The sequence below is a fragment of the Pan troglodytes genome, chromosome 6, assembly GCF_028858775.2.
Source record: "Pan troglodytes isolate AG18354 chromosome 6, NHGRI_mPanTro3-v2.0_pri, whole genome shotgun sequence".
Lineage (NCBI taxonomy): Eukaryota > Metazoa > Chordata > Mammalia > Primates > Hominidae > Pan > Pan troglodytes.
The window spans coordinates 48,653,701-48,681,439 of NC_072404.2; the positions used below are offsets into that span (position 1 = coordinate 48,653,701).

At 38.9% G+C, this 27,739-nt stretch overlaps 1 protein-coding gene across 12 annotated transcripts in view; it reads right to left on the reverse strand.

The window, feature by feature from the left end:
- SUGCT (succinyl-CoA:glutarate-CoA transferase) overlaps positions 1–27,739 on the reverse strand; it is a 769,414-nt gene that overhangs the window by 173,296 nt on the left and 568,379 nt on the right. For 6 of the 12 annotated variants that reach the window (XR_010158439.1, XM_009452971.5, XM_016957324.4 and 3 more), the window contains one exon: positions 8,064–8,141. The exons of the other annotated variants lie outside the window; for them this stretch is intronic. Coding sequence is in view for 5 of the 6 variants with exons in the window: in XM_009452971.5 (XP_009451246.1) it covers positions 8,064–8,141 (78 nt within the window). In the remaining variant the exon portion in view is untranslated. The remainder of the gene's footprint in view (positions 1–8,063; positions 8,142–27,739) is intronic. 12 annotated transcript variants of the gene reach the window in all.

A 27,739-nucleotide genomic window follows, 5' to 3' on the forward strand; every position in this document is an offset into this window, starting at 1 on the left:
AGTGGCTATATTCTCTCTTCCTGTAGAATAGTTCTTTAGAATTTCCTTACTCATCTGTTCGTAGTAAGTTCTCACAGTAAGTTGGTTTTATTTTCCCCAAAGTTACTTTGCTTCCAAATAAAGATATTTTTTTCTTTATTTTTTTTTCTTTCTTCTAAAAGATTTGTATTGGTTGTACATTTCTAAGCTGACAGTTAACCTTCTGTTGGTATACTGATGATATTATTCCATTGTCTTCTGAGTTTCACTATTGTTTTCAAGAAGTCAGCCATGATTCTAATTGTCATTGCTTTGTAGGTAATCTGTATTTTTTTCCTCTGGGTGATTTAAAGATCTCTATGTCTTCTGTTTTCTACAGTTTAACCACCATCAGTCTAAACCTAAATACCTTTTTATTTAATGTATTTAATTTTTACTGAATCCATGTAGTCTTTAGGACTTCCTGAGTCTGAAAAATTATGGCTTCAAAAGTTTTGGAAAATTCCTAAGCATGGTAAAATATTGCCTCTGCCTATTTTCTCTAGCTTCCCCTGGAACTGCAGTTATATATACATTTATATATACACATAAATGTATATATAATGTATTATAAGATATAATACATTATATAAACATTATAATATATTATATATTATATATTGATATATTATAATATATTATATATTGATATATTATATATTGATAAATTACATATATAAAATTAATGCAAATTTTAGCTATATATTAGATGTGATCACACTGTATGTCTCTGCCTCTCTTGTATTTCCTATGTGTGTGTGTGTCTCTCTGGGTTGAGTTGTAATTAATTTATTCAGATCTATGTATCCAATCATGAATTCTCTCCTCTATCTAATCTACCATTTAATTTGCTGTGCAGTTGTTCTTAATCCAGAGATGATTTGCATTCTGTTTTTCTAAGTGCTTAAGGGCACCTCTGAAATAGAACCACATTAAACTTAATTTTCTGTTTGGTGGTTTTTGGGCCAAGTAGAATTAATTACTGTCCTATATATAGGACAGTAGATTTGTAGATAGCTCATCTCCTAGCCCCAGAAAAATGAGAGATTTTCAAGAACCATGGTCAAAACAGGTTAGAATATCTACTGTTTTTTTCTTCAGTCTTCAATGACAGGTTTTAAAATTTGTTTGCTTTCTTTTTTGTTTTGTTTTGTTTTTTACCTAGTTCACCCACTGATATTGCTGACTTTTGGATGTCTGACCTTTATTTTGAAATTTCTATTCTATCTCCCACCTACTGTGGACTTCAGGATTCTTGTAATATCCTCATTTCTTATGGCCCATAAAGTTCAGGTTCTAAGCTAAAGAGTATTAGTAAATGCTGGTTCTAGTGCTTGCTTCTCTGCATGCATGTTTTCTAATCATTTTTCTACTGGCAGGATTTCTCTGGTCATATAGTCCCCCATATTGTCAGAAACAGAGGTTCTCCAGATGTCACTGTATCCTCTTTAAGCTACATTTGAAGTCTTGATTTGGTGTTCCAACCTTTCCCAAGACTAAGTAGTCCAGAAAATACGAAAAATAACAACTATTAAATAAAAGAGGAAATACAATAGAATCCAGTGAAATACAAAGGTGATTTATGAACTTTAAAGTCAGGATATTCGAAGTCCCGACTTACATCTTTAATTCTATCCTTCTTGGCAGTGGGGCCTTTAATTAAGTTATCCCAGAACCAAACTACAAACTTTCAAGTTAAGAAAGCATTCTTTCCCCTCCAGCACAGGAGTCCACAAAGCCCTGTGAAAGGAACCATTCCGAGTGGTGGTCAGCAGGGTAATTTTGTGTGTGCTGTCTTCACTTAGCAAGAACCAAATAACTCCTTCATTCTTAGGAATTTTCTAGTTGCCCAGTGGGAAACCTGTGAGTTTTGATTAGTCCTAAGAACAGGTCAGGAGGTTGTATATATATTATATTTCTGACTGGATTTAGTCCTCTCTTCCCCAGAGACTGAAGATTCTAGGCAAGAATTTGGGAGTCCAGTCTAAGAGGCAGAAGTTATCTACTTTATTAATGAAGTGATGCTTCATCCTCTTCAGAAGCCATTGAGGCAAACATTTTTCTTATTACTCTTCATTTGTTGATCAAGAACGCATCACTTAAATGTCTGCCAACCATTCTATTTTTTTGCAGGGACCAAAGTAACAAAAAAGTGTAAGGAGGAAAAATAGTCAATTGGACAAAAATACAGCATAACAAAAAAAAAATGCACATGGATTCTCTGAGTTGGCAGAGTTTTCTGTGTGACTTGTCAGGGGTGGACAGTCCAACCAGCATGAATGTAAAGCAAGGACAGAGTGAGTGTGAGAGGACCATACTTGACACTTGCCTAATATCTAGGTGGCAATTTGTATGTGCCAAGACACAGGGAAACAGATTTTTCATTATTATCTCTATTTTATATATGAAGACACAGATCTGAGGAGGTAAAATGACTTGAGTAATAATGTAAGTTAAGGTAAAAGGTGTCTATCTGACAGCAGAGCCTATGATCTTTCTGCCACACTTGTGTCTGTCTCTAAAGTGTTCAGTACGACTTTCCGCTATAATAAGATTCTAGTATTGCTGATCTGAGTGCAACACAGACATAAGAAAAAAGAGTCATTGGGGACACAGACTATTCCAAATTATTGCCATTAGCAGTTTGTCATTTCTTCTGCTGGTGCAAGTGCTGTCTGAGAAAATCAGGTATAGTAAGATGCAAGTAATCTTTTATGGAGACCTTTCTCTCTGTCTCCTTGAGGGTAATGTGTTGTAAACTCTACTGAAATTAAATCTCCTTTGGGATCGAATTGCAACAAGGCATCTCCTTATTTGATGTAGCAAAGCTTTCCCTTAGTAAGTCCACAAGAATATGAAGGATGTAACAAAACATTAACATCTGCTTCCTTAACAAATTTTCTTAATAAAGTCATACATGCCAAATATGTTTAAGACTCATTATCACTCTTGATATAGTATGATAGAAGTTTAACCAGGAAAGGTTTTCAGCATCAGGAAGCCACAAAGGAAACGATGTCGTGGCACATACAATATCTGAACAGCCACAAGGCCGAGCAGCGGTTGATAAATGTGCCGATTACTTAGTCCTCGCCATGAGGAAGCAATGTCATTTGTTTGCTTTATGTCAACCATTCTAGAGAACCATAACCACACAGGGAGCAATCAAGTGACAGTACTGTGGCTACAGAAAGACACGGACACTGCACATGACATCCTCCTTGTGCCTGATTCATTATGCCAAAAATTTGCTCAGGCTCAAAAAGGCCAGAACCATTATGATAATTAACACGTTTCTAAGACTTAAAAACACTAAGGTGGTGGTCCTAAAATTCAATAAACTCAGTGTTTTCATTTTACATTTTGGTTTGCTTTTCCTGGGAATTTGTGTGGATGGGGAAATACTTTGCTTGTTGCAGGCAGATAGATGCATGTTTGCTCTAGGCCAGGAGATAAGGAGAACTATTTTAGGAAGGAGCCTGTGTGACCAGGCCTGAGGGAGATAATACTGATAAGTAGAGCAGGGTCACTGATAACTTTGTGGGCAAGTGACCCTTTGGATATGCCAAGAGATGTTATCAGGGAGAAAGGGCTGAGTCATGTATATATAATTCTGGCTTACACTAGTTGGAGTGTGGGGCAGAGGGGTAGAGATGGAAATACATAGAAACTAAAATGGAGTGACATGAGTCCAGTCAGGAGTCAAGCCCGAGCTTCTCTCAGACACATCTGTGTTCCCAGCTGACTTGGCTCACAATTTCTTTTTTGTTTGTTTGTTTGTTTGAGATGAAGTCTTGCTCTGTCGCCCAGGCTGGAGTGCAGCAGCACAATTTCAGCTCACCTCTGCCTCCTGGGTTCAAGTGATTCTCCTGCCTCAGCCTCCCAAATAGCTGGGATTACAGACATGCGCCACTATCCCTGGCTAATTTTGTATTTTTAGTAGAGTTGGGGTTGCACCATGCTGGCCAGGTGGGTCTCGAACTCCTGACCTCAAGTGATCCACCCATCTTGGCCTCCCAAAGCGCTGGGATTACAGACGTGTTGGCTCACAATTTCAATCAGGTGTCATCAGCCTGCCTTACAGACACACTGTTTCAGCATGGATATTCACATGGATATCACACTATCACATCTCAACACCCAACCAGAAAAGTGGTTCCTGCCTCTGCCCTGCTTAAGTATCAGGGAGAGTGCTGCCTTCTGAGTTCCAGCTGTGTGGTGTGTCTTCTTATTCAGATCCATGCTTTATCTTTTGGGCCTGACACTTGACACTGCCACTCTGGTTTGGACATTTTGCTTTTGCTCACAATAAAGACTTTCCTTGAAGTTGAACCCTATGTCCGATGCCCACCTTACTTTGCCTAGTCCTTGAATCCAACCTTACACTGCCTATAACAGGTTGAATAATGGTCATCCAAAGATCTCAAGTCCCACTCCTGGATTATGTTACCTTATTTAGAAAAAGAGTCTTTTCAGATGGGATTAAACGAAGGATTTTAAAATGGTGCAATTACCCTGGATTAAGGGAGTGAGCCCCAAATGCCATCACCAAGTGTTCTCATAAGAGAGGCAAGGGAAGATGTCACAGATACACAGAAGGGGAAGCAGCAATGTCACCAGCCAGATAGAGAATGGAGTGATGCTGCCACAAGCCAAGGAATGCCTATAGCCTCAGAAGCTGGAAGAGGCAAGGAAAGATTCTCCCCTAAAGCCTTCATAGAGAGTGCAATGCTGCCAACACCTTCATTTTGAATTTCTGGCCTCCAGAACTGTGAGAGAATACCTGTTCTCTTAAGCAGTCCGGTTTGTAGTAATTTGTTACAGCAGCCCTAAAACAAACTGTATCCTAGCTCCCGAGATATACCCACATAGATTATCAGGAGCTAGAATTCTGTTTAATTCATGTACCCCTATCTAAACAAATAACCCCTCCATTTAAAAAACAAAGACCGGAATCAATCTTCTGGTCCAAAAGAGACTGACTTGCTACATAATGGAGAAAGGAATATTTTGAGCAGCACATAATCATGATGAAGTCAACTAGATGGTATTCTATTGCAGCTATTTTCATAAAGAAATATTATTGTTTTCATCCTATGTTTCACTCTTTTGGAACTAGCTTTGCCACTCTCAATAACTTGGGAAAAACTTAAAACCAAATATTGTTTTCACACCAGATTTACATTTCTTCCACTTTAACGATTTGTTTAGGCAAATGACCTGAACTCAGGCGCAGGTTGGTGATTCCTAGGGTGGGGTGGGGTGGGTGGGGGTGGGTGGGGGGTGGGGGGGTATGCACCATGTAAATGCAGATTCATGCTATCCTCACTCTTTCAATTCATTTCTAAGATGTAATTATTTTCTGAGGATTCCTGAAATTGACTTTCTCAAGTTTTTCGTTCAAGTATAAAGGCATAATTGATAATGCTGTTTTTTCCTATAAATAAGAATATTCCAAAACCTAAATAAGGAGATGAGGAACAGGTATTTCAAAGGATCCTGATCTTATCTAAAATAATTGTGGACTAGTAGAGGGAAAACCTACCAATTTTGGTTCTGCCACTAATCAGATGAGAGGGATTGAGTAAAATTCTTTTAACTTCTCTGGACTTCTGTCTCTGCACTTTTAAAAACTGGACTATTATGTTCGACCATGTAGCCTCGTTAAGATAATTAGATGAATTGAAATACTTTCACCTAAACACCCTTGAGAAACTGTCAAAGTCAATAGGGCCACCCAAAACTCATTCTCACCCTTCCTCACACCTGCTCCTCCCAAATTCCCTACCAACCACTAGCACTCCCATTCACTCAGTCTCCCATGTCTCACACCTGGGAAGTCTCCTTGACTTTGCCCTTTCTAACAACTTGCCACTTTTGTCCTTCAGTCAAGTTAAATTCCTTACCAAGTCTATTACTTGTCCATTCATTGAAGCATTATTCACAATACCAAGATATGGAATCAATATTAGGTGTCCATTGGTATGTGTGTATACAATTGAATACTATTCAGCCTTAAAAGAGAAGGTGATTCTGTCATTTGCAACAACATGGATGAATCTGGAGGACATTATCCTAAGTAAAATAAGCCAGGCATAGAAAGACAAGTATCACATGATTACACTTATATGTGAGATCTAAAAAAGTTGAACTCACAGAAATATAGAGTAGAATGGTGGTTGCCAGGACCCAAGGGAGAGGGTGGTGGAGAGATATTGGTGAAAGGACACAAAATTTCAGTTAGGAGGAATAAATTCAAGAGATCTATTGTACTAAGTGGTGATTATAGTTAATAATAACGTATTGCATTTTGAAACTCACTGGAGAGTAGATTTTAAGTGTTCTCACCCACAAAAAAATAAGTATGTGAGGTATTGCAGATATTAATTAGCTCAACTGAGCCATTACACAATTTATGCATATTCCAAAATATCACAGCATATGTGAGAAATATATATCATTATTATTTGTCATTAAAAAATAAAAATAGACTGGGCATGGTGGCTCACACCTGTAACCCCAACACTTTGGGAAGCTGAGGCAGGTGATCACTTGAGGTCAGGAGTTTGAGACCAGTCTGGTCAACATGGTGAAACCCCATCTCTACTAAAAATACAAAAATTATCTGGGCCTGTGGTGCATGCCTGTAATCTCAGGTACTCAGGAGGCTGAGGCAGGAGGATCACTTGAACCTGAGAGGCGGAGCTTGCAATGAGCCAAGATCATGCGATTGCACTCCAGCCTGGGCAACACAGCAAGACTCCGTCTCAAAAACAAAACAAAACAAAACAAAATACCATCTGAATGGACTCTCCTGTGTTCAAATCCAACCACGTCATTCCCCTGCTTCATGTTCTTCCCTGGACCCTCTGTATTAGCAGGACCGAGCCAAGCAGCCCAAGGGCACCATTTATATTTTCCCTGGCTTGCACAGTGTTTTATAATCATTTTCCATCTTAATTGCCAAGATTGAAAATTTGGAGATTTCACATACAAACCCGGATTTATGAATTTCCATGAAAAATAAAAGGGTATGGATGCAACCAGACCCTTGGATACAACCTACATGAGCTGAGAGGCAGCTCTTCTCTTTAGCAGTGGTGTGTGTTTTCCTGCTTTCCATAGTACCCACCACTCTCTCTGCTGGTTACCCAGTATGATTCACTCACTGATTTCATTTGCCTAGCATCTGATGGTATCTGAATTGTAACTTTTGGTCTACAAGATAAAGTCCAAAATTTAGCATGGACCAAAGGCCCTCAGATTCCCACCCTGGACTACTTTTCTCATCTCATCTCACCCAAATGCAACATCAAACACTTGTAGATTCCTGAACAGCACACTCTTTCAAAAAATCTCCTTGATTTTTAATATGCTTCCACTCACCACCACCTCTACCACATCTCCAATGTTATCTTCTTTGCAAACATGTGTCCTGCAAGACTCTACTTAAATGGCACTATTTTAGCGAAGCTTTATTTGGTCAGCTCAGAACATCTATTGTGCTTCCTCTTCTAATGCTACACACATCATAGAATTTATGATGTTGGTTTCCAATAATCTGTGGACATATAGTCCCTGAGAAAAGGGGCCATGCTCACTGACCTTTATATCCCTAGCCTCTAGCACAGTACCTGATACATACAAGTGTTAATATGTGATGGCTAAAACAAACAAACAAAAATGTTGGAGTACTTATCTACTACTTGGCACGCAGCAAGCACTAATAAATTTGGTTTGACTTGGAGTAAATAATATTAGGGATCACAGACTAGAATTAAATATTAATGAATTTCACTTTGGATCCAATCAAAAGAGAAAGTAATAGCATCATAGTGTAGCGTCTGACTGTAGGCTCCAGAGTCAGACTTTACTGATTAAAATTCTAGCCCAGCTACTTGTCAAAATGGTTTAATTATCTGTAAATAGGAATTTTAACCTGCTTTCAAGGATATTGAGATGATTATATGACTTACAAAACACTGAGGAGCATCTGGCACACAGCATTAAACAAATTTAGCTGAGATTATTGTTATTGCAATTACCGTTATGGTTATTGTTTTGTTATATAAAGTCTTCTTCATCAAGATGTCTCCCTTATGTAGCCACTCCACAGACTGGACCTATAGAAGAGCACTGCAGTGAGACAGCTATATTCCCAGGTCTTCTATATCACTTACATAAGGTAAAAAATATATTTTTTCAGACAAGTCATAAAGCCTTCATTTCCCACAGATAGGTATTTGAAGAAAGTCCTCCTTTCATTCAGTTCCAATTTAGTCCTATATAAATACATGTAATGGAAGAATGGCTATTCTAAAACAACAATAAAATACCATCTACCTATAACATATAAATATGTATATTCTTTTATTTTTTCTTTTTTTGAGACTGAGTCTCCCTCTGTTGCCCAGGCTGGAGTGAAAGGTACAATCTCGACTCACTGCAACCTCCGCCTTCCCAGTTCAAGTGATTCTCCTACCTCAGCCTCCCAAGTAGCTGGAATTACAGGCACCCACCACCATGCCCGGCTAATTTTTGTATTTTTAGTAGAGACAGTGTTTCGCCATGTTGGCCAGCCTGGTCTCGAACTCCTGACCTCAGCTGATCCACCCGCTTCAGCCTCCCAAAATGCTAGGATTACAGGCATGAGCCACTGTACCTGGCCTAAATATGTATATCCTTAATAAGGACATAACTTTCAAGGGTGAAAGGAGACATATAATTTTTACCTTGAAGGTAAAGGTGTAAATTTATATAATGGGTTTAGTCAATATATATACAAAGAACTTTATAAATACTCTTTGACTAAACAATCCTAATATTCTTCATCTTTTTTAAGGAGATAATTTTAACAAAGAAAAAAACCTTTATGCATAAAAATGCTCATCTCAGAATACTTGTAGTATCTAATTGGTAAGAACCTGTCTAAAACTAGAATAACAAATAATAACATAGATATATGCTAGAACTGTGAGGAAATAGTAAAATTATGTTCACAAAGTTGTTTAACAACATAAGTAAAAAATGCATAATGTAATTTTATATGAATAAACTAATCCCCAATATTAAGAGGGAAAAACTGAAAGGAAATTAACACTTCTTTCTTAATAGGCACTAGAACTACAGCATTTTCCTAGGTTTACAAAATTCTCTTTCTGCACACAGTTACTAAACATTTCAACTTTATGACCTATGCATTCAGAATTAGACAAAAAGTTACATTAAATTGACAGGTACATTGTTTATCAAAGATCAAAGTTTGAAAAACTCAGTTCTAATCTGAACTGGATGGCTGTATAGTGAGATATAGTTATTTCTTGCTGAGCCTCAGCACAGATATCAGACATGAAGTACACAACAAAGTTTTAGGTGGAATAGTCTTCCATTTGTCAATAAATGAAGGTATATCATAAAAAAATTATCAGGGCCTTGGAACTTGACTAAATAAAAATTGCTTACAAGAGAGGAGAATGGTCCAATGGGCTAGATTCCACTGCTGAAGATGAAGAAAGATGCTTGGCAAACAGTTTCCAAAATGCTACAGCTTTATATCAACTGAGACTAGGGAATCAACAACTGTGACTTAGAAATGCAAAAGTGAATTTGTATACCTTGGATAAGCTGAAGAATAACTTCCAGGGGACAATAATAATAGATTTCCTGCTAAACAAATCATGACACCTTTGTACATAGCATTGAAAAGTGTACCGTGAAAGGCAAAAAAAGGAAATCTCACAGGTCAAGAAATCCTTGTATAGAGAAAAAGTAACTGCCTTAGCTAACAGTGAGCAAAGGAGTCACTAATAATAACACGATAGCATGACTACTAATATATTAGTCATTATTTGACAGCCCATGGGGGCCTCACCTGTTTCTCCAAACACAATATACATAGTCATTTTAGCCTTTTCAATCACACACTACTCTGTCTCGAGAGCTTTGCTTAAGTACCCCATTCATCTTTCTCCTGCCATGCAAGTGTTGTGCTTTGTTTATATATCATTCTTTGTTGTCTTAGTGCACAGTCCTTTGGCTACGGGTACTAACCCCTTCCCTGATGATCACACTTGTTCCTCCCACGAAAATTCTTATTCCAAGCAGCACCTGTGCAGTCAGGTACAGTGTGTGTCCTCACGGTGGCGGTAAGCCAACCCATTGTCGGTGCCCTCCCAAAACAGACCTGGCAATTCGGTTGCGGCGCCTCAGCTTTCCTTTCACCCTACTCTGAATGTAATATCTCTTCATGTGTGATTACACTGAAATATAAGATATTGGCCTTTATAAACACCTAAGAAACTGTTAAGTGTCTTAAGTATGCAGGTTAGTACATATTGGGTAATACAGCTGACCCTTGGACAACACAGGTTTGAACTGCACGGATCCACTTATGCATGGGTTTTCTCCCGCCTCTGCCACCCCTGAGACAGCAAGACCAACCCCTTCTTTCTGCTCCCCCCTCAGCCTATTCAATGTGAAGATGCTGAAAATGAAAACCTTTATGATAATCCACTTCTACTTAATGAATAGTAAATATATTTTATCTTCCTTAGGATTTTCTTAATAACATTTTTTCCTCTAGCTTACTTTATATTAACAGTAAGAATATAGTATATAATACATATAATATATAAAATATATGTTAGTGATTGTTTGTTATTGGTAAGGCTTCCAGTCAATGGTAGGCTAGTAATACAGTATTTGGGGACTCCAAGTAATACAATGTGGTTGTCCTGACACCGTTCCCGCGTAGGAACCTAATCCCTGCATTGTTCAAGAGTTAACTGTAATTGCTAATATTAAGTGAGTATTTATTACGTGTTGAGATTTTATATGGATCATTTCCCGACTTGGGGCACCCTGGTGCCAGGGCCAAAACTCTTGACACTCATTTTATATTACCTTCTAATGACTGCCTTCCTGATTGCAAGATTCTCTAATGCTTCGCTAGGAGCTCTTTGCCATCCCTCTCTATAAAGTTCTTTACTCACTTACTCTTTCTGGTGGGTCCCTTGTCTAAAAAAAAAATCCTTAAAAATCAAGGCTATAAAAGGGTTTGAGGCAAGATAAATAGGCAAAATCCGATTTCTCCATGAAAAGAGTCTAGGATTTTCATCAAGAACACAGTGTTTCTGGGAACTACAGATTTGTATTAACTCTGCTGAGAAACGGGATTTTAAGGTAGGTATAAACAGTTAACTATAGGGTTTCAAGAGATTACCATCAGGAGGAAGCATATCAGCTTCCTCATAGGGGACAAATGTACTAGTGAATTTGAATAGTTAAAAGAGAGTGAAAAGAAAAAAAAAAAAAGAAAATAGAGGTCCCTACTGCTCAATGTCTGTTATGACCCTCAATGTGTTATGTTGGCCACCTACGTAATAGGTAGAGTTTCAACTAGAAGGAGAAACTTTAAAAGGAAATATGAGCATGCAGAAACTCAAAAGATTAAAAGTGGGCAAGGGTTCACGGAAAACGCATTGTGTCATTTGGATATTAGGATTCAAAGAAGATAGTTTCAGATAATGCATACCATAAAAGTATACTCTAAAGAAAGAAGGTCTCGCATTTTTCATTTATTCATTCAAAATAAAGAGTCCTCTATATTACTGCTTGGCACACTAGCAATGTATAAAAATCCTCTAGAGAATTGGCTTAGGAGTTCTGCATTCCTGAGACTACAGGTGATGCTGATGCTTCCTGAACTCATCTTCAGTAGCAAAATTCTACATTCTATAACCGCTTGAGAACACTACCATATGTGTTAAGTCCTGGGAAGAGAAAGCAAGGCCAGGCCTCAATGAGAAGTGGGGAACAGGATCTGAAAGGAGCCCCACGACAGCTCCTGTCTCAGCAAGCACTCCTCCTGTCCAGCATTTCTAACTCTCAACTGTTTTGAGTACTTCTAGAGCTTTTTACATGGCTATAAAAATGGGCTACTGGCAAATGCATCGAAGTCCCCTTCTACAGCAGCAGAATAGATGTTTAAAAGGAATTTACTTTTTGTTTCCTCAAACCTTAAATAGCAATGTTTGTTAAAGTTTTATCTGTTTCTAATTTGACCTTTTAAAAAATAAAGGATATAGAGTTGGTTCCCACAGAAATTTAGCTTTCATGCATGACATAAATATACATATGTAACTTATATGTGTATATTTATATATACATATATTTAAAATATATATTATGTATAAAAACTTACATATAATACATATCCAAATTGCACTGTACTGATTTCAGAAGAAAGAACAGTAAACCACTAGCTGTGCTTAGATCTCAGGTTCCAGGACATTACATTTAACCCCAGACCCCCAGACCTTTTTTTTTTGAGATGGAGTCTCACTCTGTCACCAGGCTGGAGTGCAGTGATGCAATCTCGGCTCACTGCAAGCTCCACCTCCCAGGTTCACGTCATTCTCCTGCCTCAGCCTCCCCAGCAGCTGGGACTACAGGCGCACGCCGCCATGCCCGGTTAATTTTTTGTATTTTTAGTACAGAAGGGGTTTCACCATGTTAGCCAGGATGGTCTCAATCTCCTGACCTTGTCATCTGCCCGCCTTGGCCTCCCAAAGCCCCAGACTTTCTTAATAAGAGACAGAAATGACCAAGAATGCCACATAGACACAAATAGGGTCAGATGTGGCAACGGTCATTTGCAATATTCTCCTACTTGATAGTTCCCCCATGTGAAGAAATTCCTCTTGTATGTTTTATTTTCTCCGATTAAGGGAACAGTATAGGCAATCATGTGCTCATTTTTTTTGCCTTAATTTAGAGTTAAGTCCAGTTCTCAAATGATCTCATACCAGGCCTTGGTCCTTAGCATAAATATCTTTTCATTTTCTTCACATGATGTCTGGTCTCATTTTTTCTGATCTTAATTGTATTGCTCTGTTTCACATGTGTTTCTTATAAACTGCCTTGAATCCTTTTGAGAAATAGACAGGAAATACACAAATATTGATCCATTTGTTGATTCAACCAGCAGTTTCCAAGGGCCTGCTAGGTGGTAGGAACTGGTGATAGAGGTGAACAAGATCCCATATTATGAAGATGCAGACAGTAAGCAGACAATTATGATGTATAGTGGTTAAGGGCTGAATATCTTCAATATGTGTCTGAATTAATGGGATATAGTATGGAAAACAAGTAACTCTAGTGTTTCCTGGAAAGTCATACTTTTGTTTTTTTCACCAAAAAGTCTTAAAAACAAATTAGAGATTTCCTGTGGTTTCGTGATTTAATTCAAAGTCAGAATCACAAGTAGGAGTCCATTAGAAGGAATTAGTAGCAGAAGCTGTTCCAGTTAAGTCAAAGTAAACCTCATTCTTCTTTAGAGAACTGGGACTTCAAGGAGACAGAATATTCCAGAGGCTAAGCAGTCATCTGCTGCATTATCGGTTGAGGAATTCGTGCATTTTGTATATTTCTGGAAATAGACGCAAAAAAGAAAGAAAAAGCCGCAGCCCCTACACCCGCTGGAAAGGGGAAAGATACGGAGAAAGAGAAGAACACTGCTAAACACCACCAGAGTGGGCACAGAAGCAGCCACTCCCACAGCCATCATCTGCTTTCAAACCCGTGTCAACCGCTGAGGAAACTCAAATCGGAGAAGTCAAGTCAGTTTCAAAGGTCACAAGGAAATGGTGGGACCAAGATTCTAGTTCATTTACCTCCTGCTAAAATTGGAGATTGTGTATACAGAGCCAGCTGAGTGCCTAAGGTCCAGCCTCACATAAATGCATCTCGTGTGCTTATGAAATAGTAAGACCTCCAGTTTCACAAAGCACAAAGCTTTGGAAGCACTTTGTCATTTTAGTTAAGCAGAGGTTTCAATAGTCCTGTAAAAAATGTTCATGAAAACTCTGCCAGTTTGCTTTCTGTATTTGGACTCCAAGCTAGCTGATCTCGGAAGCAAATTACTTACACAGCACTATTGGTAGATTCATTTCAGATGGCAAACATAACTTGAGAGTACAGATGTTGTTTATGATTTATAGGGTTTATAAATAATGTTATCAGATTGAAGGATATCGCTTCAATGTGTCACACAGACATTTTATTGACCAAGAAAACAGAAATACTTCACCACAAAGGGGCAATTTGAAAAGATATGATAAGACAACAGAAGTAGCAATATGGTGATTCAGCTTAGAGAAGAAACAGATAGGTATTGAACATTATATTAAAATGTATTTCCCAAAATATGTATAACTATTATGTATCAGTAAAAAACAATAAAATAAAGCTATAGTGGACAAACCATGAGGTTTTAGAAGGCTCACTCCATTTTCTGTCTGAGCCAAATGTGATTTGAAAACAGCCAGTGGAGAAGCAAAAAAGTCCATTTTCATGCAACTGGCTTGAATGCTTTTTGGAATTGACTATATTTGGTCTAAAACTGACTGTTTTCTCATTGAATGAGCCAACATTCCCAAGGAGCATTTAAATGAACTATATCGTCACAGCATGGGAATGGCTGAGCACTGCACCAAGGTCTATTTTCACTTGATTATATGTGTATTTATTATGTAAAAATAGAGCAAAATATGACTCTGCCAAGAGACTCCCCTACATTATAGTATAAGCGTGAGCAAGGATTTCTTTAAATTGAAGAGCTGCATGCTTGCTTTGTTTTCACAGCTGTCAGCCTTTTTTTATGCTGAAAAATTTTCCCCAATTGGTTGTTATTCATCATACTTATTATTTAGGAGAGTTGACTGGTAGCAAAATGTGCTTGTTGGCAACTCCAAAAGAGGAGGTCCTCTACCCTGTCAATTTGTGGTGGACGAAATCATTCAAAGACGTTAAAAAAAAAAATTACTGGGAGAATGGTCCAAACACAGGCCAGCTTTCCTCATATTTAAATGGATAGGTTTTCTTCCTTTGGTTGAAGGTTTCTATAAGAACTTCTTTCATCTGGGACCAGAATATATGGATGCAATACTAAAATCTCCTATGAAAGGACATTCTTGAAATGTGTCCAACTCTAAAAGTCTCATTGGGAATCATATTTTCAACTTCAAGCTATGTAAAATGAAGTTTCAAAGCTACCATCCCTTCACAGATTGTACACATATGCATAAACAGAGATAGAAGAAACTTTATCTCCACTGTAGCAACTGCAAACTAGAAGACATATTCCTCAGAGGCAAAGAATGTCCATCCTAAAACAGGAACAGAATGAAGCCACTTCAGAAAATGGTCAATTATGGAATGTTCTGTGCATAAGTATGTCCATTAATTAAGAAATGAACTGAAATTACTAATGGATTTCATAATGGCCACCAACCAGCTGCCAGTTGGCCGTAGCTTGGTGACAGATGGTAGTGACTGATCTGGACTAGATTTGACCTAGAGATAGTCCATCATTTATTAAATTGCAGTCCCAAATAAAATTCCATGCATTGCAGCATTTCACCATTATGTCTCACAGTGAGATCCTCTGAGAGCATTCCTTATCTGCCGCCACTGTTGCAGACAGCAAACTATTCAAAAGGCTTAAATATAACACTCAGTAAAGAAAGTTCATAATAACTCTCAGGAGATGAAAAAAAAATGCAACTTGAATGACTGTCACTTGAATGAGGCATAGTATAAAATGGCAGCTCTGTTTCATGCTAATCTGGTTACCTCCCAGCATTGATATTTACACCCTCCCCTCCTTTAAAAAAAAAGAAAAATCAAGGGGGTTCTCATTTACACAGCAACAGGCAGATAGTGGACTGTTTGGGTTCTGCTTTAATCCATCAACACATTCTCAAAGTGAAGAGAGCTGCTACAGACTGGCTCCAGAACCTGCTTACTTAAGGCTTTTGCATGAACAGGTCACTGGAGTGGGCACATCAAAAGTTCCAATTACCATGACCAGACTCTGTTTCCTCAATGTTTGAGTATTTCAAAAAATTAACCTTATGTGCTTTTGGAAGATAAGTTTCATAAAACCAGGAAAAATAACCTGACTCTTACAAATCCAGGTAGAACCTAGAAATACAAAGAAAAAATATAGCTCAGTGTTTTAAAATCTTTCATGTAACATGCTGTAAAGCTTTCTTCATGTTGTCAAAACACCGTGCATCTTTTAGTCTCATTCAAAGATGATACGTAAGGGATGCATTTTATTACAAAATATATACATTCAAGGAGCAAAAACACGACACAGAGTGGCATCTGGCCATCTAAAGGCTATTATTTTACTTATTTCTAAGAGACAGAACACTGTTATTAGTAAACTTCATATTTAACACATTACACTAATCTTATTCTTAAAAACTTCTTGTTTCAGCTGGAAAGAGTCTGACTAATACTGTAGTCATTCTTTCTCATACATGTCCACTGAAGGGCCCCAAATAGTAGAGAGGAGTGAACAGAGATTCCATATACATTTTGGGGAAGAATCTACAGAGGCCTCACCATGAATAAAATGTCTTTGTATTCTCATGCTTCATTCTAAAACTGTTCAAATTTTGCATTTGATATACAGCATCTCCATTCTTCTCTGGATTAAAATGTTTAAAATTGTTCCATTATATAAAAGTAATCCAAGATGCGGCATTTTTATGCCATATCTTTGTGAACCCCTCCATGTCCCCTTGTACCTCTTAACATTTACGTGCCTTTTGACAAATACAGATCTAACACAAATTCCTTGGTTAATAGATAAGAATACTCAGGACCAAGGAGTTTGTGACTTAACCAAGGTCATGTGACTCTAAAATCACATGAGGTTAAGTGACTTACCCAAGGTCTGGCAGTGGGGGGACTAGAATCTAGGTTTATGACTTGTACCAGAATTGCATGTGCTCCCAGCCTGGTGTGCTGGCTCACGCCTGTAATCCCAGCACTTTGGGAGGCCGAGGCAGGTGGATCACTTGAGGTTAGGAGATCGAGACCAGCCTGGCCAACATGATCTCTACTAAAAATACAAAAATTAGCCGGGCGTAGTGGCAGACACCTGTAATCCCAGCTACTCAGGAGGCTGAGGCAGGAGAATCGCTCGAACCCAGGAAGTGGAGGTTGCAGTGAACCGAGATCGTGCCACTGCATGCCAGCCTGGTGACAGAGTGAGACTCTGTCTCAAAAACAAAACAAAACAAAACAAAACAGAATTGCGTGTGCTCTGCCTACTAAGTGACGTCTCACCTAAGCTCTCCGCACTCCTGTCTCTTCCCTTATGCACCTTTATTTCAGCAGCTTCATTGCTTCTCACCTCATCTTGCCCATCAGATTCTCATCTTCACCCCAGTTCTCCCTCTGTGTGGACCCACTTCTCAACCTCATTCTGCTTTCCATTTTTCTGTTGTGGGCTTTTGCCTGGTTTTCAGTTCTGAAAATCTTTTTCCTGGTTTTCGGTTTTGCTCTTCCTAAGTTGGTGGCTTGCAGAAGTCCCACAGGTTTTAAGGTCCCCTGGCATGTGGCTCTCCGGGGCTGGCTCCAGCTAGGTATAATGCCAAAGAATCCAATGTGGGAACAACAAGCTCAACTGAAAGTCCCTGAGGGAGACCATGGTCAGGGGTGGAAAGCTGATGTGATGCATACACCAGCAGCTAGGAAAGCAGGAGATTTAAAGAATAATCACAATACGTTAGAGATGATTAGAGCCTGGAACAGAATGTGAAAAAGATTAGGATACAGAGGACTGAGGAACAGGGAAAGGAAAAGAATGGCCAGACAGTTTCAGAAAGAACAGCATGTGCAAAGGCCTATATACCAGAAAGCAGGACACAGTCAATGCCCTGAAGGATCAAAGGGGTTTCATAGAAAAGATGAGCCCAGGGAGAATGGCAGGTGCCAGATCACACATAAGCTATGTCGGGGCATCGGGCTTTATCTTAAGGACAATGAAGAGATATGAAAAAGTTTAGACATAGAATAACATGATGAAATTTGTATTTTAGGAATGTTACATAAGAAATTTCCAAATTGGCCTTAATTCCTTAGGGAACCATATTCAGTTACCTTTTTTAAGTGGTCTACTTTCATACTGGCTTTTAAATTTTTATATCATATAGTCTGTGGGAAAAGATTATAAATAAATATTTGTATAGTATCTGATATATAAGAATTTGTTCCCAGAGTTTGTGGCAATAGTGTGGACACTGGCTCAGACACAAGTATGTGGAATCCATTTCAATAAGTATTATTTAAAATATTAAAAGTGCTTTTTCTGAAAAAAAGTCAATGCAAAATCATTTTTAAATGTTTACATATACACCTAAACCTCCAAACTGCTGGTAGTAATATTAAATGGAAGGTCAAAAGCTATTTTTCTCCCTTTTTATTGGACTATTATTAACCAGTCAGAAAGCCTAGCAGTTCATTTATCAGACAAAAAAAATGTATAAATGTTTGACACATAAGCCATAGCCAAAATGTTCTGACTTTATTTGAATTACATTATATAGACAAAGCATGCCAATCCATCAGCCTCAAGTTACTGCCCTGTTACCTATGGAAACAGTAAGATATTTTCCTCGTTACTTAATAATACCAAATCTCAAATAAGTATCACAACATGAAAAACAGATGTTAAAATGTGACACTCAGGGTCAGCTTACACTGCATACTTGTTCATTTTTAAGTCCCGGGTTTCTTCTCAAACATTGTTTCTGAAATTTTTCACAAGATTTTGTTGGATTTGGTTGCAGAGGTTAGAGTCTTAATACACATATGAGACACAAATAGAAAACTGATTTGTTATTAATCAACACAGCAATAAAATGGGAGATGCTAGTTTTTATATCAGAATGCTTATTGCTTTGCATGAAATATGATTTGATACAAATGACCAAAATCAAGAGCACAGTTTCTATTTTTATTCCAAAAGCATTTTCATTTGTATTCTCCCTTTACTGTGTCAATCTTATCAGTTTATTAAAGACATATCTTTCATTTAAAATAGAAAATAACTTTTCATTATTGTGCTATTATAGATAATTTTTAAAAACTAAAATATATGAATAAAGAAAAAGAAGAGAATATACTTCTCATTATGTACCATTTTCAGTAACTACCTCTAATATAAATTTAGTTCCAAATATTTTTTTTCTATGTATTTATATCTATGTATCTATAACTATGTCTATGGATATTTTCTTAGAAAAAATCCTGGAACCAAACGATGCAGTGAAGATCTTCCCATGCCAATTACTATTCATCTACAGCATTATTTGTAAATATCAAGGACAGTGCCCTGACATAGATATGCTATAATTTATTCAACTAATCACTGATTTCTGTGCGTTTAAATTGTTCCCAATATTTCAGTTTTATAAATATTGAGACAGCCAAATGCCTACACAGATAAAAAGGGGTCCCCAGAGAATCTCCAACCTTCCCCACAAGTGTTTACATCAGAAGCTTTTGTGCAAATGAGGGAACCTGCCCAGGGCTTGTCTGGGCATGCCCACAGTGGACTGGAGCCCGATATGTGCCCTGGGGGAAATGGGTGGGGCCACGGGGAGTTCACGCCTTGTGCAGGGGAGGAGCTTGCTGTCTTCAGCTCCTGTGGTGACCTGGGATTCAATCTGTGAGTCAGAAAAGCTGCTAGCAGGGCTCTCTCTTGCTTTGGTTCATTTTCCTTTTTCCTCTTTGCCCAATAAATTCCATTTTCCTCACCCTTCTATGTGTCCGCGAGCCTAATCTTTCCTGGTCGTGTGACAAGAGCCTGCTTTTAGCTGAACTAAGGAGAAAGTTCTGCAACAATATTATCGCAGTGAACAAATATGTAGCTTAATCTTTCTATGTATTCTTGATTATTTCCTCAGCATACATTCAAGAAATAAATTTTGTGTCAAAAGGGTGCATATTTTAAACTTTCTGGTATATAACTGCTAAAATATTGTATAAAATTACATTCCCAGTAGAGGTGAGCAGATGACATTTTTCTATCATATTGGTTTTTTTTTTTTCTAGTTTTCTACTATACTTTGTTGATCCCAAAAGGCACATTTTTCTTTCACATTTTAACATCTTTAAAATCTAGTTATATATTACAATTTATGGTATATCACAGTTAGACTAGTGGCATTTTTTCTTTCTCATTGATACTTATAATGTTGCATCATTCAATCCATATCTGAAATCTATAAAATATATTATCTGCGTTTATATACTGTGGTTGTGTTTAGTAGATACAGAGAAGTTTTAGTATTTACATAGTGAGCTGCTTTCTTCATTGGCTTCATGTCCATGATTTCTCTGATTTTCTGTGATAAACGCTTACCTTAGTTTTCTATTATTATATATTAAATTGAAATATTTAATAAAAGTAATCTCAAAAATTACTCTTTTCACAAATGATTAGCCAATTACCCTAGTGATATTTATTGAATAGTTCTTTTGTGCTCACATATTTAAAGCTTATTCTATTTAAATATTACTAATCCCTTTAAACACAACAAGCATTTAATAGATAACCATTGATTCATTAATTAAATTTGTTAAACAGAAGTAGACTTTGGAATGAGTTAAAGTTTTGAAGTAACTGTTTGGACCTTCTGCAGAGATGACAGTTGTACAGGTTAAACATCAATCAGCCATTTGGGCTCCCTGACTTATTACTGCTCAGTCACATTATATGTAATAGGATCCAGCAAATTGAAACCTAGTATTTCTTCACTGCTGATGACCACTCTTCTGACCTGATGGAATCAGGGAGGAAGGAGGATTGTGCAGGGCGGGAAAACCTCCCTGCTTCAGTATTCAACAGAATTCCACAGGAATTTACTGGCAGCTCACCAGGGTCAAGCAATATGTTAAAGTCAGGAACATGTTCCCCACCCAGCTCATCAATTGAGTTCACAAGTTCCTCTTATAATGCCCAAATCCAGCAATACACTCACCTACCACTTAATAAGCGGCTTGTCTGTGCTTAGCACTAAAGACAGGAGAGAAATAGGAAAATGTCTCTGACTTCAGAACGCCAGCTAGTGAGGAAGAAAGATAAGTCAATAACAAGCGCTACAAAATCCAATCCTTACTTTCCTGATGGAGAGGAGGGTGCAACAGGAGAACAAAGAAGAAAACTATGGTCCAAGAGGAAACAGGGGAGGGCGAAAAACCACAGGAAAGTGGTATGTGAAGAATCACTTGGCTGATACAGAGTTGGGGGTACAGGGACTGGGAACAGCTTAACAAGCATATGGCAGGAGATGTGAGGGAGGATGTCAAAAGACAAGTCTGGGAAAACAGAAAAGGAGTCAGAAGATAGGAAGAGGAGGTGGAATCCGGACTCAGCAACTGATTGAATATGCAGGTAAAGACAGGGAGAAGTCTGGGATGATTCTTCCTTTTGTAGCTTTTATGTTTGGTAGATGCTTGTGCCCATCCACTGAGATAGAAAACACAGGAGGAGGGGCAAAGGTAAGCTCAGTTTTAGACACATTGAGCTCTTTTGTTTGTTTGTTTTATGGAAAATGAGGGCAACTGATGGATGGAGCATGCTTTGGGTGACATTCCTTCCATCCTGTAGTGGAAGACACTGGGTTCCTGAAGGGAGGGAGATGGGATTGGATGCCAGGGGACAGGAGATGGGACTTTAAGAAGACAGCAGAGGCAGGCTAGATGTTCTTCTGCAATTGTATAGATGAGGGCACAGCAGCAAAACTTCCCATCCCACCCCGCATCAATACCTTTGCTGTGTTTGCTGCACTGACCATAACTGCTCATTCCCTGTTGTGTAACTGAAATGAATAGATCGTTCAAGAATGCCCTGTCTGTACAAATTTGGTCTATTTTAAGAACAAAGGAGAGAGTTTATTTTTTTTAATGTTTCAGTGGAATTAAAAGTGTGATTTTTATAATCCAAGTCACACCCTTACAATTTTTTTTTCCATATACAACCTTAACTCCTGGCAAGTGGAAGGCAGAGAAACCACATTCACTCTGTGTACTGACCTGTGATTTGCCGCTGAGTTTTAGGAACATGATAGAACTTCAGTATGAATTACATATTTCTACATTTAAACAGGGTCAGAAGTGGCACTACCCAGTGTGGGAGTTTAGACTGATTAATTGCCTTCACGGAAGGAGAAAAGTATGGCTAGGAACTGTGCAAGTATTATTGTTTCATCCACATATTATTTCCATGTATTCTCTTGTACAGTTTGACTTGGCTAACATGCAAGAAGTTTCTAGCTTTTCCAGGGTATTACAATCAGCTTTAAAAATGTCTAGAGTTAAATTTGCTTCTGAGAAAAACTATTTGTGACTTAATTGATAAAAGCCAGTGTGAACTCTATTATTGAAGACCTATGCAGTTATGTAATAATTTCCTTAAATAATGGAGAAGATCTTTAAAAAGAAAAACAAATAAAACCCACACAAGCACATGGTTTTCATTTGGGGAGTAAGGGCTGGAGAGAGGCTCTGCTCTGAGGTTAACTTCATGGCTTCAGGCAAAACTAGGAGATTTAAACAGAAACTACAGCAGAACCATAGCTCTCTTTTTAGGGACACTTAAATAAGTATATGACAAATCTCAGAGAATCTTTTGAATTTGGGTGGGGGATGAGTAGTTATGTTCCTTTTGTTTCTATTTTTTTTATTTGTTTTCTTTTTTTGTTTGTTTTTTTTTGAGAGAGTCTGGCTCTGTCCCCCAGGCTGGAATGCAGAGGCACAATCTCTGCTAAATGCAACCCGCCTCCTGAGTTCAAGCAATTCTCCTGCCTCAGCCTCCCAAGTAGCTGAGATTACAGGCGCTCACCAACACACCTGTCTAATTTTTGTATTTTTAGTAGAGACAGGGTTTCATCATGTTGGGCAGGCTGGTCTCAAGCTCCTAACCTCAAGTGATCCTCCTGCCTTGGCCTCCCAAAGTGCTGGGATTACAGGCATGAGCCACTGCACCCGGCCTTGTTTTGTTTTCAATGATTAATATTAGCTAATTAATGTTCTCATGGAAACTGACATAAAGTTTAAAATGTTTCTTAATTTAATAACTTCAGATGGTTTTCTACATGGGAAATGGAAGTTAGATACCAAATGATGTCCCATAATGTGGTTAAAATGCCTCTTTTCCAAAAGGGTTAAGAGAATATGGAGAAAAGTTTATGCATGATGTGATGGGGGGCATTGGGAGAGGGACAGGAGAGGGTAGGGACTGGAGAGAAACAGAAGGAATAATCCAAACAATTTTCTACACAACTGATAATTCCCAGACAAACACTCAAATTGACCACAGCTAGATGTGTAAGTGCAGAGAAGGATTTGCACATGCTACAGAATATGAAGATGGAATTACATCCACCTCTGTTGTGGTTAAGGCCCAAAGGTTAAACACAAATTAACAGGTGGCTGTGATTCTAGAATGCCTTGGTAGGACTTGCAAGGCAGTGGTGAAAACTGGTTTTTAACCCTTAATTCAACATCTACCTCATGGGTATAAAATTATTGGAATACAGTGGCATTTCTTGTGATAACACCCTGACCATGGATGTACAAAGGAACTGCTTCTTCCTGCCCTCAAGCTTAATCAAAGAGGCCTGCAGAAGATAACCAAGAAAAGATGGGAGGGTTATCATACCTACAGGACTTAGAAGGGGCTAAGGAAATGCTCGGAGGCCAGGCACAGGAGAGGCACTGTCTGAGCCCAGAGCCCTGCAGGAGGACTTTCTGAGTGGAAGAAGAACAAAACTGCCCTTTCTGGGAGAGGGTCAGCCTGCAGCAGTCTCCACCCCAGAGAAGGTCTACACCAGACTACACAGTGCCAGTCAGGGGAGGCTTCTCCTGTCCTTGCATCTACTCTGCTGTGTCCCTTTCCTGACAGGTAATTGGGGCCAAGGGTGCAGGACAAGTGACAAGTGAGGAAACGGAACAGAAGCCAACCGCACCCCCTCCTCCTCCCTTCATTAAAGACCTCTGAATTGAAGTGGGCCATTGATGGAAAAAAATAGAGGCTTTCATTCTAAAGTAGTTCAGAGATTTTGCTATTCCACCATGTTAATGTAAGAATTACATTTTAGACAAGTCTTGTGACTGAAAGGGATGTGGAAGACGTTTTACTATCAAGTCACTGAAAAAGTTCTGGGATGGGCCCAAGGTCCAGAGGCAGTAAAATCTAAAGGTTTCAAAAGAATAAAATAATGGCAGTGCACTCTGAAGTCTGCTCCCTAAGTTTAACTCTATGGAGATGTGAGGCCTGCATGTGCCAAGGGCCTCCTGTGGCCTCAGGTAAGAGACTCCATCCTCTTCTGAGGTATATTCAGAGGCTGAATGTTGAAATGTTGGATTCGACATCCCTTTCTGGAAAGATAGCAATTAACTGGTAGTTCTAAGAAATACTTTAAAAGAAACAAATATATTTCCATTTCATTTGGCCAGCATTTCAAGTAAAAGCTGCATACTCAAGACAAATTTTATATAATCCTAAACTCTTTTTCTCTACAGAGGCAATCAGTAGTTTTCCTTCCATACTGCATTATGTTCCAGGAGGTTTGCACAACATCCTATAACAAATTATGGTGAAAAATCAACTTTCATGTGAAACATATAATGTGAGATATATGCTGCTTTCCAGTTCTGCCTGATGCAACAACACAATATGCTTTATTTGGCTAGAAAATACAGCTGAATCTGTTCTTATAAAATTACTTGTGGTTAAGAGGAGGTAGGTTATATTTTTCTATCAGATCTCACCTATCAACTTCTCTGTTGGCGTTGCTCCTTTAACAAACACCATTCCTCAAAGTTACAAGATGAATGTTTAGTAATCCATACAAATAATTTGAATATTCAGACATGGATCTATCATTCATAACCCCTATTTACCAAGCAAAGAAGCTGCAGTCTACATACTATAGAGGGCAACAAAGTCAAAGTCAGTTTCAAGTGCCAGCTGTTATGGCTGGGCCGCCTTCTAAGTCAGCTAGGCTTGCGGAGCCGCAGTTTCCTCATCTTTGATGTGGACCTCACTTCCAGAGCCATGGGAAGAACTGAATGAGAGTGAGGATGTGAACACCTCTGCCACACTGTTAAGTGCTACCTAAGCGCAGGCCAGTCATTCCTGTTCTGTACATGTCAAGGCATGAGCCACTCCAGGGAACTCAAAGACCCATGAGACTGGATACTGTGCTCAGAGTTTACAAACCTAAAATCTAGTTGAGGATACACAGAAACATTTTATCAATGACTTCAAATATAAACAGAATTCACAAAACAGTATAAATTCAATGAGTGACTCCAACAGTTAGTGATAAGGTTCCATAGGGAGCAGCGAACTCTGCGGGCAGCAGCGCTGAAGTTTCAAAAGATGGAGGAATGGAGGTCTATGGGGAGGACTGGATAGGAAAGAGAAATGGGTATGGCAGTTTTTAATACAGAAGTTGCAAACTAACGTCTCCATTATCAAATTTCACAACAAAATCCTGATTTCCAGCTTTTCTTTTTCTTTCTTTTTTTTTAGATAGAGTCTTGCTCTGTCACACAGGCTGGAGTACAGTGGTGGGATCTCGGCTCACTGCAACCTCTGCCTCAAGTGATTCTCCTGCTTCAGCCTCCCAAGCAGCTGGGACTACAGGTGTGCGCCACCATGCCCAGCTAATTTTTGTATTTTCAGTACAGACAGGGTTTCACCATATTGGCCAGGCGGGTCTCGAATTCCTGACCTTGTGATCCACCCACCTCGGCGTCCCAAAGTGCTGGGATTACAGGCATGGGCCACCGCGCCCAGCCTCCAGCTTTTCTTTTAACCCCAGGGGCTGGGTTGGAGTTGCTCTCTGAAGAAAAGTTGTCCTCTCTAGGGCAGCGCAGTGGTCACTTCTCCTGAGTTTCTCACACCCATTGGCCTTCACTTACTGCTGTTCCCTGCCCAGCCCTGGTAGGCATTTGAGATTGCTCATCTCTGATTTAGAAGTTTCATTAACCTTGCTAAACAGTGCTCCAGACCTAAGTGTATATCAACCAACTCAGGCAACGACACTGTACTCCCAATTCCTTCCTTTACCCTAGTCCACTGGCAGCAACTTATCCTGTAACACCTTAACGGCTGCATTTCACACTCTAAACACAGAGAACCTACAGGCAAACCTTGAGTTTATTTTAGATGGCATCTTTTCAAATAAAAACTCCTCAAGGTAATTTTCTTAAATTAAGATCCCATGGGAAAAAATAAATTAACCAATAATAAAACCTCTGATGAGCCCTGGGGTTGATCTTTCAGTAAGTGGATAATTATTTGCTGGGCTCTCCACTCAAATAAAATTATCTAGTTGTAGCATCTCTTGTTTTCCTAGACTAGTTATTAATGTGATTATAAAGTTTTTCTCATTTGTTTTTCTTTAGGTATGATTTTAGAAATCTCTCTCTCACCTGCTTGCACACACACAGACACACACACATCTTTAAAACTACCCTTTTTATGAAGATCTAGAGGAGTGAGAATGAAGGAGGAGGAAGTGGATGAAAAACTCCAAAGATAAGTTCTCTGGGGTAAAACATTAACAGCCTTACCACCCTCAGTGCCCCTTACTCACCATCTATAAAACAGAGGCTGGGGTTGTATCTATATTATTTCCATAAACTGAGATGGATCACAAATAATTTGTTCCTAATACTCGTAGAATAAAAATTTACAAATGGCTTGTTTCTCAGTAAGTAAAAGCAACTTCAAGGTTGCGTCTGTAGAAATGTATCTCCTCTGTGTTGCGTTCTACAGCATTTTCTGGAATGAGAGAGAAAGAGGTGGTCCGCCGTATAGTTAACATGCAGAGAATGTTTCATAACCCAGAGATAGATGCAGTCAGTACAGTGAAGAGTGGGAATTTTGAAAAGAGGAGCAATATCTAGGAATTCTTTTTTAGGAAGTTAGCTGGGTGCTGTCCCTAGTTTATGTACAGCCCTGTCCTTTCCTCAAGAAAATTTCAATAAAGATCTATGTTGCTTCCAATGCTGTTTAGGGTAAAATTTGTGTTTCTTTTGTCTGAGAATGTCTTCAAGGCAATCTTCAGTATGCTATAACCAGTGGTTCTTGAAGTTGGTTCCTAACCCCTGACTAGCAGCAGCAGCACCTGGGAATTTATTGAAATTAATCTTTGAGCTTCACCCCAGATCTGTCAGAAATTCCGGCAGTGAAGCCCCACAATATGTATGTAGTTGAAGTCACCCTCCAAGTGATTCTGAAACTGAAGTTTGAGAACTGCGGTTATCACCTATAGTGAGTAACCACTACGGAGAAACCATCTGTAGTAGAGGCTGTTGGTGCCACCCATTCAGATCTTCCTGACCAGCCAACGCACTTGTACTCTGGCTGCTTGGAGGAATACAGCTGAGGAAACGTTTACACCTGTGTCCTTCTCCAGTTACTTCTCCATGCTTGGCAGAACAAGGAGAGATATCTGGGAAGCCACCTACCCACAACCCTGGGTTGGCAATGACATAAGGTTCTTAAGCCTGAACTCCTTGCAGGGCAATACAGCCCTGTGAGCCTGGGGACCAGGCCAAGGCTAGACTTTGCCTAAGAGCATATCCTTGTAGATCCTCCTCCTTTTCTATCTTGCTCTCCTCACTCTCTTACAGGATTTTCCTAAAGACTGCTCCCTCATTAAATCCTGTGCACATGAATCCACTTCTCAAGTCCGCTTCTAGGGAAATAGGCTAAGACATGACTAATTGTTGTGTAATTACTTACGAAACTTTTCTTAGCGTGATAATGGATGGGGCTAGTTATTGTTTGGTGGGGAAGAGTTAACACATGTGGGAATACCCATAGGAGTCTTATCAAAAG